The following is an 11,109-nucleotide window of genomic DNA, read 5'->3' as shown; positions in this document are numbered from 1 at the left end:
CCCTTTGGATATCCCTTGGGATTTCCCTTTTCTCCCTTTGGATATCCCTTGGGATTTCCTTTTATTCCCTTTGGATATCCCTTGGGATTTCCTTTTATTCCCTTTAGATAACCCATGGGATTTCCCTTTGGATATCCCTTTATTCCCTTGGGATTTCCCTATGATGTTCCCTTTAAATATTACTTTATTCTCTTGGGATTTCCCTTTATTCCTTTTAGATATCCCTTGGGATTTCCCTGTGATGTTCCCTTTAGATATTCCTTTATTCCCTTTGGCTATCCCTTTATTCCCTTTAGATAACCTTTGGGCTATTCCTTTTTTCCCTTCAGATATCCCTTGGGATTTTCCTATGTTCCCTTTGGATATCCCTTGGGATTTCACTTGGGATTTCCCTTTATTCCCTTGGGATTTCCCTTTATTCCCTTGGGATTTCACTTGGGATTTCCCTTTATTCCCTTGGGATTTCCCTTTATTCCCTTTGGATATCCCTTTAAACATCCCTCTATTTCCCTTCACATAACCCTTGGGATATCCCTTTATTTCCTTGGGATATCCCTTTATTCCTTTGGGATATTCCCTTTATTCCCTTTATTCCCTTTTGATTCCCCTCCATTCCCTTTGTCTAACCCTTCCCCACCCCTCTCAAGGTTAATTTTCCCTGGGATTCTCCTCTGGGTTGCTGTTCCCAGAGTTAATCCGGTTTTCAGTCTTCTCTTTGCCCCAAGTGTTTCACACCGAAGCCAGAGACGACAAGCTGAGTCCAGCAGTTGGTGTTATCAAGGTTGTTTATTCTTAATTATCTCTCAGTTCTTAACGAGTTTTGCAGGGCGTCCCCAGCAGAGCAAGACTGGGGCGGCTCAGAGGGTCCCGGACCCTTTGTACCATTCCCTGACCCAAACACCGTCCACAAGGAACTTTTTATTTATAAAATTGTACCAATGCTCACTGCCTATGCTAAGATGTCATTTCTACTCTAAACCAATCTCTAAAACCCAACTCAGCAGAAAATGGGGGACGAGAGCAAGAACAAGGAGCACAGGGGCCACTCCCCAATTCCTCCATCTTGTCTCTTCAGCCCCATATGCTAAGAATCCTAATTTCTATATTTATATTCTATAATAAACCATCCACTACTTATTTTAAATTCTTAGGGTTTGTGATTCTTCCTGCATGTGAGTGTTCACTGCCATGGCAGGGATCAGAGTCAGTGTCCTCCTGGGATCTGTGTGGGTCTGACTGAGCCCCTGGACAGACCCCAGACCCCCCTGGACAGACCCCAGACCCTCCTGGACAGACCCCAGACCCCCCTGGACAGCCACAGGGATATCCTGGATTCCAACACTCCCTTCATTCCCATTTTTCCCTTTTTTTCCGTTTTTCTCCTCCTCCAGGAGGTGACTCTCACTCACTGCAGGCAGGGAGGGACGAGCCCTGTTTGTGTCCCCAGAGCGAAATCATCCCACGGCTCCTTCCCCTGCCTGCAAACATCTGTAACATCTGTAACATCTGCAACATCTGTAACACCTGCAAACATCTGCAAACACCTGCAAACATCTGTAACACCTGTAAACATCTGTTAACATCTGTAACATCTGTAACATCTGTAACACCTGTAACATCTGTAACCATCTGCAACATCTGTAACATCTGTAACACCTGTAACATCTGTAACATCTGTAAACATCTGTAACATCTGTAAACACCTGTAACATCTGTAAACACCTGTAACACCTGTAACATCTGTAACATCTGTAACACCGGTAAACACCTGTAACACCGGTAAACACCTGTAACATCTGTAAACATCTGTAACATCTGTAAACACCTGTAACATCTGTAAACACCTATAACACCTGTAACATCTGTAACACCTGTAACATCTGTAAACATCTGTAACACCTGTAACACCTGTAAACATCTGTAACACCTGTAACACCTGTAAACATCTGTAAACACCTGTAACATCTGTAACACCTGCAAACATCTGTAACATCTGTAACACCTGTAACACCTGTAAACACCTGTAACACCTGTAAACACCTGTAACATCTGTAAACACCTGTAACATCTGCAACACCTGTAACATCTGTAAACATCTGTAACACCTGTAACACCTGTAACATCTGTAAACACCTGTAACACCTGTAACATCTGTAAACACCTGTAACATCTGTTACACCCGGTAACACCGGTAACACCTGTAACATCTGTAACATCTGCAAACATCTGTAACATCTGCAACATCTGCAAACATCTGCAAACATCTGCTAACATCTGCAACACCTGTAACATCTGTAAACATCTGTAACACCTGTAGCATCTGCAACATCTGCAAACATCTGTAAACATCTGTAACATCTGCAAACATCTGCAACACCTGTAACATCTGTAACATCTATAAACACCTGTAACACCTGTAACATCTGCAAACATCTGCAAACATCTGTAACATCTGTAAACACCTGTAACATCTGTAACATCTGCAAACAGCTGCAAACATCTGTAACATCTGTAACATCTGCAACATCTGTAACACCTGCAAACATCTGCAAACACCTGCAAACATCTGTAACACCTGTAAACATCTGTTAACATCTGTAACATCTGTAAACATCTGTAACATCTGTAACACCTGTAACACCTGTAACCATCTGCAACATCTGTAACCATCTGCAACATCTGTAACCATCTGCAACATCTGTAACATCTGTAAACATCTGTAACACCTGTAACATCTGTAAACATCTGTAACACCTGTAACACCTGTAACACCTGTAACATCTGTAACATCTGTAACATCTGTAAACATATGTAAACATCTGTAACCATCTGTAAACATCTGTAACACCTGTAACACCTGTAACATCTGTAAACACCTGTAACATCTGTAACACCTGTAACATCTGTAAACACCTGTAACACCTGTAACATCTGTAACATCTGTAACATCTGTTAACACCTGTAACACCTGTAACGCCTGTAACATCTGTAAACATCTGTAACATCTGTAAACATCTGTAACACCTGTAACACCTGTAACATCTGTAACATCTGCAAACATCTGTAACATCTGTTAACACCTGTAACACCTGTAACACCTGTAACATCTGTAAACATCTGTAACACCTGTAACATCTGTAACATCTGTTAACACCTGTAACACCTGCAAACATCTGTAACATCTGTAAACATCTGTAACATCTGTAAACATCTGTAACACCTGTAACATCTGTAACATCTGTAACATCTGTAAACACCTGTAACACCTGTAACATCTGTAACATCTGTTAACATCTGTAACACCTGTAACACCTGTAACATCTGTAAACATCTGTAACATCTGTAAACATCTGTAACACCTGTAACATCTGTAACATCTGCAACATCTGTAAACATCTGTAACATCTGCAAACATCTGCAACACCTGTAACATCTGTAACATCTGTAAACACCTGTAACACCTGTAACATCTGCAAACATCTGTAACATCTGCAAACAGCTGCAAACATCTGTAACATCTGTAACAGCTGCAAACATCTGCTTCTGCTTTGGCCTTTGCTCTTTTTTTCCTTTCTTCTTCTTTATTTTTCCCTTAATTTTTTTTTTTCTTTATCTGTTTATTTCGATGGGTTTTTTGTTCTTTGGGGATTTGTTTGTTTGGGGGTTTTGTGGGTTTTGTTTGTTTGTTTTGTGGGAAGCAAACCCCTCCCGGAATTCCTGCTGGAGGGAAAAACCAGCTCCAAATTCTCTTTTTATTTAAATTCCCTCAGTCGGATGAGCAGACCTGTGCGGATCTGGAGGAAAAATCAGCTCCAAATTCTCTTTTTTTTAATTTTTAATTTTTAATTTTTAATTTTTAATTTTTAATTTTTAATTTTTAATTTTTAATTTTTAATTTTTAATTTTTAATTTTTAATTTTTAATTCCCCAGTCGGATGAGCAGACCTGCGCGGACCTGGCGGAGGGCGGGCGCTACCCTGCGCCCCCCGGGTGGCTCCGTGTCACCGCCCGGCCGCGATGTCACCCTCCGCCACCTCCTCGCCCTTCCTCGGCAGCCTCACCACGGAAGGTGGGTGCCCGCAGGGTCACCCCGGCCTGGGGGGAGCCCTGGACAGGTGACCCTGAACCCCTGAACCCTGGACAGGTGACCCTGAACCCCTGAGCCCTGCACAGGTGACCCCCACATCTCTGAGCCCTGGGAGAGGTGACCCTGCACCTCTGAGCCCTGGACAGGTGATCTGTGATCCCTGGGAAGGTGATCTCTGGACAGGTGATCCCGCACCCCTGATCCCCCATTCCTGATCCCTGGACAGGGAATCCCTGATCCCTGCACAGGTGATCCCTGATCCCTGCACAGGTGATCCCTGGTCCCTGCACAGGTGATCCCTGGTCCCTGGACAGGTGATTCCTGAGCCCTGGGATAGAGGATCCCTGATCCCTGGGAAGGTGATCCCTGGACAGGTGACCCTACACCCCTGACCCTCAGACAGGTGATCCCTGATCCCTGTACAGGTGATCCCTGGTCCCTGGACAGGTGACCCTGCACCCCTGAGCCCTGGACAGGTGACCCCCCACACCGCTGATCCCCAGGACAGGTGATCCCTGATCGCTGGTCCCCCATTCCTGATCCCTACACAGGTGATCCCTGGTCCCTGCACAGGTGATCCCTGGACAGGTGACCCTGAACCCCTGAGCCCCAGACAGGTGACCCCACATCCCTGATCCCCCATTCCCGATCCCTGCACAGGTGATCCCTGAGTGCTGGACAGGTGGTCCCTCATCACTGGATAGGTGACACTCCATCCCTGAGCCTCAGACAGGTGATCCCTGATCCCTGCAGAGATGATCCCTGAGCCCTGGACAGGTGATCCCTCCATCCCTGATCCCTGCACAGGTGATCCCTGGTCCCTGGACAGGTGACCCTGCACCCCTGAGCCCTGCACAGGTGACCCCCCACACACCGCTGATCCCCAGGACAGGTGATCCCTGATTGCTGGTCCCCCATTCCTGATCCCTACACAGGTGATCCCTGGTCCCTGCACAGGTGATCTCTGGACAGGTGATCCCGCACCCCTGATCCCCCATTCCTGGTCCCTGCACAGGTGATCCCTGGTCCCTGCACAGGTGATCCCTGGTCCCTGCACAGGTGATCCCTAAGCCCTGGGATAGAGGATCCCTGATCCCTGGGAAGGTGATCCCTGGACAGGTGACCCTGCACCCCTGAGCCTCAGACAGGTGATCCCTGATCCCTGGTCCTCCATCCCTGATCCCTGCACAGGTGATCCCTGATCCCCCATTCAAAGCCGTGTCCGGCAGATCCCGGTAACCCCAGGAAGAGCCCAGGAACAGGAGTGGATTTGGAGCTCCCCGTGGATTTATTTGGATTTATTTGGATTTATTTGTGTTGGCTGCACATTCCCCGGGCTGAACACAAACACCCGGCTCTGCCTCCAATCCCCCTTCCCGGGGAATTCTGTGCTCCAGGTGCCCCTGAGTGAAGGAAAATCGGGATTTTCCCAGTGCCTCCCTTTCCCACAGGGATCTAAAACTGCCCAGGATCCATCCCGGGGGAGCAGCTGGGTGGGAAGCACCAGGATCCCACGGGAATCTCCTCATTTATTGTTTTTCCCACATTTTCTCCTTCCAGACGACACCAAGCTCAACCAGCTGGCGGGAGGAGAGGGTAAGGCCTTCCCCCCCTCTCTGCTCCAAGGGAATTCGGGATTCCCTGGATTTGGGTGCTCTGGGAGGATCTCGGACCCCACCGAGATCACGATGCAATTCCCGTTGTCCTCACCCTGATTAGTGCAATTCCAGCCAGTGGAAAAATGTTGGGAATATTCTGTTTTATCCTGTTTGTCTGCTTTTCCCACTGACTCCTGCCGTGCCAGCTTCTTCCACATAATTTAATATTTTTCCATAGAATTCCCATTATTTATTTATAGACACAAAGCTCTTTTTCCTTTCGATTTCTCTGGCTGGGACATAAAAAAAAAAAAAAAAAAAAAAAAAAAAAAGAATAAAGTAAAATCCAGCTATAAATTGTCCTTTGCCCAGCTCTCCCTTTCCCTCCCTTTTCCCTTCCCCTTTCCCTCTCTTTTCCCTCCCTTTTTCCCTTCCCTTTTCCCTCCCTTTTCCCTCCCTTTTTTCTCCCTTTTCCCTCCCTTTTCCCTCTCCTTTCCCTCCCTTTTTCCTCCCTTTTTCCTCCCTTTTCCCTTCCTTTTCCCTCCCTTTTCCCTCCCTTTTCCCTCTCCTTTCCCTCCCTTTTCCCTCCCTTTTCCCTTCCCTTTCCCCTCCCTTTTTCCTCCCTTTTCCCTTCCCTTTTCCCTCCCTTTTCCCTTCCCTTTTCCCTCCCCTTTTTCCCTCCCTTTTTCCTCCCCTTTTCCTTCCTTTTTCCCTCCCGTTTCTCTCCCTTTTCTCTCCCTTTTCTCTCCCTTTTTCCCCTCCCTTTTCCCTCCCTTTTCCCTCCCTTTTCTCTCCCTTTTCCCTCCCTTTTTCCTCCCTTTTCCCTCCCTTTTCCCTCCCTTTTCCCTCCCTTTTCCGTCCCTTTTCCCTCCCCTTTCCCTCCCTTTCCCCTCCCTTTTCCCTCCCTTTTCTCTTCCCTTTTTCCCTCCCTTTTTCCTCCCTTTTCCCTCCCTTTTCCCTCCCTTTTCCCTCCCTTTTCCCTTCCCCTTTCCCTCTCTTTTCCCTCCCTTTTCCTTCCCTTTTCCCTCCCTTTTCCCTCCCTTTTCCCTCCCCTTTCCCTCCCTTTCCCCTCCCTTTTCCCTTCCCTTTTCTCTTCCCTTTTTCCCTCCCTTTTTCCTCCCTTTTCCCTCCCTTTTCCCTCCCTTTTCCCTCCCTTTTCCCTTCCCCTTTCCCTCTCTTTTCCCTCCCTTTTCCTTCCCTTTTCCCTCCCTTTTCCCTCCCTTTTCCCTCCCTCTCCCCTCCCTTTTTCCTCCCTTTTCCCTCCCTTTTCCCTCCCTTTTCCCTCCCTTTTCCCTCCCCTTTTCCCTCCCTTTTCCCTTCCCTTTTCCTCCCTTTTCCCTCCCTTTTCCCTCCCCTTTTCCTCCCTTTTCCCTCCCTTTTCCCTCCCTTTTCCCTCCCTCTCCCCTCCCTTTTTCCTCCCTTTTCCCTCCCTTTTCCCTCCCTTTTCCCTTCCCTTTTCCTCCCTTTTCCCTCCCTTTTCCCTCCCCTTTTCCTCCCTTTTCCCTCCCCTTTTCCCTCCCCTTTTTCCCTCCCTTTTTCCTCCCTTTTCCCTCCCTTTTCCCCTCCCTTTTCCCTCCCTTTTCCCCCTCCCTTTTCCCTCCCTTTTTCCTCCCTTTTCCCTCCCTTTTCCCTTCCCTTTTCCCGGGAATCCTGGCTCAGCCCCAGCCTTTCCATCAGCCCCAAACGTGGTGTCCTTACCAAAATTCCAGCGGTTCTGGAAGGATCCAACCCCTCTTCCCTGGTGCTGTGTCCTCTGCAAATCAGGATTGAATCCCTGAATTCCCTGGGAACCTCAGCTGGGAGTTTTCACCCACAGATCCCTTAAAATCCACATTATCTCCCAAATTTTGGCCAAACCGCTGGGAACGGGGTGGGGAAGGGGCACCAGCCCCACCCCGGGGTGCTCCGGGGGGTTTTGGGGTCTCGGCCCCGCTCCGGGCTCAGCCTGGTTCTGTTTTCCAGGCCCCCCTGCCCGCGGTGTCCCCGTCCCCACGGGCACCGTGGTGGCCGTCGTGGTGGCCGCGCTGCTCCTGGCCGGGGCCGTCCTGGCCGGGCTCTACGTCTGCGGCCACCCCACGTCCGGCGCCGCCCTCTTCTTCCTGGAGGTGAGTGAGGAGCCCGGCCCTGCGCGGAAATTCATCCCGTGAGCCCCGTCCTGGTTTGGTGGATCCGTGTCCTTCCCGTCCTCCCGATTCCCTGGATCCATGTCCTTCCCACCACCCCAGATCTAGGGATCCGTGTCCTTCCCAGCCAGTTCAAGTCAGTGGATCCATGTCCTTCCCACCACCCCAGATCCAGGGATCATTGTCCTTCTCCCCATCCCAGATCCCCGGATCCATGTCCTTCCCTCCATCTCAGATCCAGGGATCTTTGTCCTTCCCACCACCTCTGATTCCTGGATCCATGTCCTTCCCACTATCCCAGATCCCTGGATCTGTGTCCTTCTGACCATCCCAGATCCCCGGATCCGTGTCCTTCCCAGCCAGTTCAAGTCAGTGGATCCACATCCTTTCCACCATCCCAGATCCCTGGATCCGTGTCCTTCCCACTATCTCAGATCCAGGGATCTGTGTCCTTCCCACCACCTCTCATTCCTGGATCCATGTCCTCTACACCATACCAGATCCCTGGATCTGTGTCCTGTCCCAGCCAGCGCAGATCCCTGGATCCGTGTCCTGTCCCAGCCAGCCCAATTCAGTGGATCCACATCCATCCCAACCAGCCCAGATCCCTGGATCTGTGTCCTTCCCTCCATCCCAGATCCCTGGATCCGTGTCCTGTCCCAGCCAGCCCAATTCAGTGGATCCACATCCTTCCCTCCATCCCAGATCCCCGGATCTGTGTCCTTCCCACCATCTCAGATCCCTGGATCCCTGTCCTTCCCAGCCAGCGCAGATCCCTGGATCTGCATCCATCCCAGCCAGTTCAATTCAGTGGACCCACATCCTTCCTACCATCCCAGATCCCGGATCCGTGTCCTTCCCTCCACCCCAGATCCCGGATCCGTGCCCTCCCCCGAACTCTTTCCGAGGTTATTTAATCACCAATCCCCCAATAACGAGGTCACGCCTCTAATTATTTACATTTCTGACCCAATAACGACCACCCACAGCCTGTAACACAGAAACCCCCAAAACCCACGAAGGAGACGGAAAGAGAAGGGCTTGGAATGCCCCAAAATCCTCAATTTTTCCTCCAAAACCCCGGAATGCTCCCGGCCCTGACGTGTCCCCGTTTCCGTCCCCAGCGGAGGCCGCGCCGCTGGCCCGCCATGGAATTCCGCAGCCGCGCCCGCCGCGCCTCCTACGCCGGGGTGGAGGCGCCGGGCCAGGAGAAAGAGGGGATCGTGGAGGCCGAGCAGTGCTGAGGGATCCCCGGGAATGGCCAGGAATGCCCGGGAATGCCGAGGAATGCCCAGGAATGCCAAGGAATGCCCAGGAATGCCAAGGAATGCCCAGGAATGCCAAGGAATGCCCAGGAATGCCAAGGAATGCCCAGGAATCCCCAGGAATCCCGAGGAGTCCCAAGGAATGCCAAGGAATTGAGGAATCCCCAGGAATCCCCAGGAATCCTGAGGAGTCCTAAGGAATCCTGAGGAATCCCAAGGAATCTCAAGGAATCCCAAGGAATTGAGGAATCCCAAAGAATCTCCAGAAATCCCCAGGAATTCCCAGAAATGCCAAGGAATCCTGAGGAATTGAGGAATCCCAAGGAACTGAGGAGTCCCAAGGAATCCCGAGGAGTCCCAAGGGATGCCAAGGAATTGAGGAATCCCCAGGAATCCTGAGGAATCCCGAAGAATCCCAAGGAATCGAGGAATCCTGAGGAATTCCAAGGAATCCCTAGGAATGCCAAGGAACCCCGAGGAGTTCCAAGGAATTGAGGAATCCCCAGGAATCCCAAAGAATCCTGAGGAATCCCGAGGAATCCCAAAGAATCCTGAGGAATCCCGAGGAATCCCGAGGAATTGAGGAATCCCAAGGAATCAAGGAGTCCCAAAGAATCCCAAGGAATCCCAAGGAATCCCCAGGAATCCTGAGGAATCCCAAAGAATTGAGGAATCCCGAGGAATCCCAAGGAATCAAGGAGTCCCAGGAATCTCAGGGAATCCCCAGGAGTCCCCAGGAATCACGAAGAATCCCGAGGAATTCCAAGGAATCCCAAGGAATCCCGAGGAATGCCAAGGAATGCCGAGGAGTCCCAAGGAATTTAGGAATCCCGAGGAATCCCGAGGAATCCCGAGGAGTCCCAAGGAATTGAGGAATCCCAAAGAATCTCAAGGAATCCCCAGGAATCCCCAGGAATCCCCAGGAATCCCGAAGAATCCCGAGGAATCCTGAGGAGTTCCAAGGAACTGAGGAATCCCGAGGAATTGAGGAATCCCCAGGAATCTCAAGGAATCCCCAGGAATCCCAAGGAATCTCAAGGAATCCCGAGGAATCCCGAGGAATCGATGAATCCCAAGGAATCCCGAGGAATCCCGAGCCTCCCAAAGCCCCGGAATCTTCCGTTGTCCCGTTCCTTCGTCCCTCCCGGAAGAGCAGCGGCGACGAGAGGGGAGAAAACCCAGAATTAGATTTTTTTTTTTTTCTTTTTGGGAAGGAATTTTTGGAAGGAATCCAGCCTTGGAATCCAAATTCCAGGATCTGGAAGGATCCAATGCCTGGATCCTGCTGGATCCGCTCTGCGCTGGGTGTGGAAAAAACCGCGGTGGATTTTCCCAGCTTAGTTGGAATTTCTGGATTTGTTTTTTTTTAATTGTTTTTCCTCTTCCCTCCTCCCCTCCCGGGGCAGCAGGGAGGATTTTTGGGGATGCCTCTGGATGGGGAACACATTCCAAGCTGGAATTCCAGGAATTCCCTCTCCCACCCCCTCACCCCTTTCTCCGCTCCCCCTCTCTCCTCCTTTAATTGACATTTTAATTGACATTTTAATTGACATTTTAATTGACATTTTAATTGATATATTAATTGATATTTAATTTTCCCTTCCCATCCCTCCTCTGTTTTTCCACCCCCAATTCCAACTCTCCTTTCCAAGCAGCCCCTTCTTCCCAGGAAAGGGGATTCGGGTTATTTTGAGGACAAAAATTCAATAATTCGGGTTATTTTGAGGACAAAACCTCAATAATTTGGGTTATTTTGAGGGTTCACCTCCAGGATCCGCGTGGCTTCGCTGGGCTGCTTAATTAGTTCGTTAAATTGCTAATTGTGACCCTTGAAGGGGACAGAGAGTGCTTTTCCTGCAGTTTTTTGTGGATTTTCTGCATGGGAATAGAGGCTGAATATGAAATAAAAATTTCTTTTTTTTCCAAATAAACCCAACAAAGGATTCTCACTGATGGCCTGGGCTGCTGGGAGGGCTCAAAAAGTGGTGAAAAAACCCAAATTCTGCTTTTTTTTACCACTCCTGGGCACATCCCAG

General features: G+C 49.8%; 1 protein-coding gene across 1 annotated transcript in view; it reads left to right on the top strand.

Annotated features, from left to right (window-relative positions):
- Window positions 1-10,832, top strand: part of PLXDC1 (plexin domain containing 1) — a 25,694-nt gene extending 14,862 nt beyond the window's left edge. The window contains 6 exon segments of the mRNA XM_063404839.1: window positions 3,932-3,982; window positions 3,984-4,025; window positions 4,027-4,069; window positions 5,648-5,683; window positions 7,648-7,790; window positions 8,933-10,832. Of these exon segments, the coding sequence (XP_063260909.1) occupies window positions 3,932-3,982; window positions 3,984-4,025; window positions 4,027-4,069; window positions 5,648-5,683; window positions 7,648-7,790; window positions 8,933-9,052 (435 nt within the window). The 3' untranslated portion in view covers window positions 9,053-10,832.
- The last annotated feature ends 277 nt before the right edge of the window (window positions 10,833-11,109 follow it).

The sequence above is a fragment of the Prinia subflava genome, chromosome 8 (genome assembly GCF_021018805.1).
Source record: "Prinia subflava isolate CZ2003 ecotype Zambia chromosome 8, Cam_Psub_1.2, whole genome shotgun sequence".
In the NCBI taxonomy this organism is placed as follows: Eukaryota; Metazoa; Chordata; class Aves; order Passeriformes; family Cisticolidae; genus Prinia; species Prinia subflava.
The sequence above is the reverse complement of the archived record's forward strand: the minus strand, read 5'-3'. Positions and strand labels throughout refer to the sequence as shown.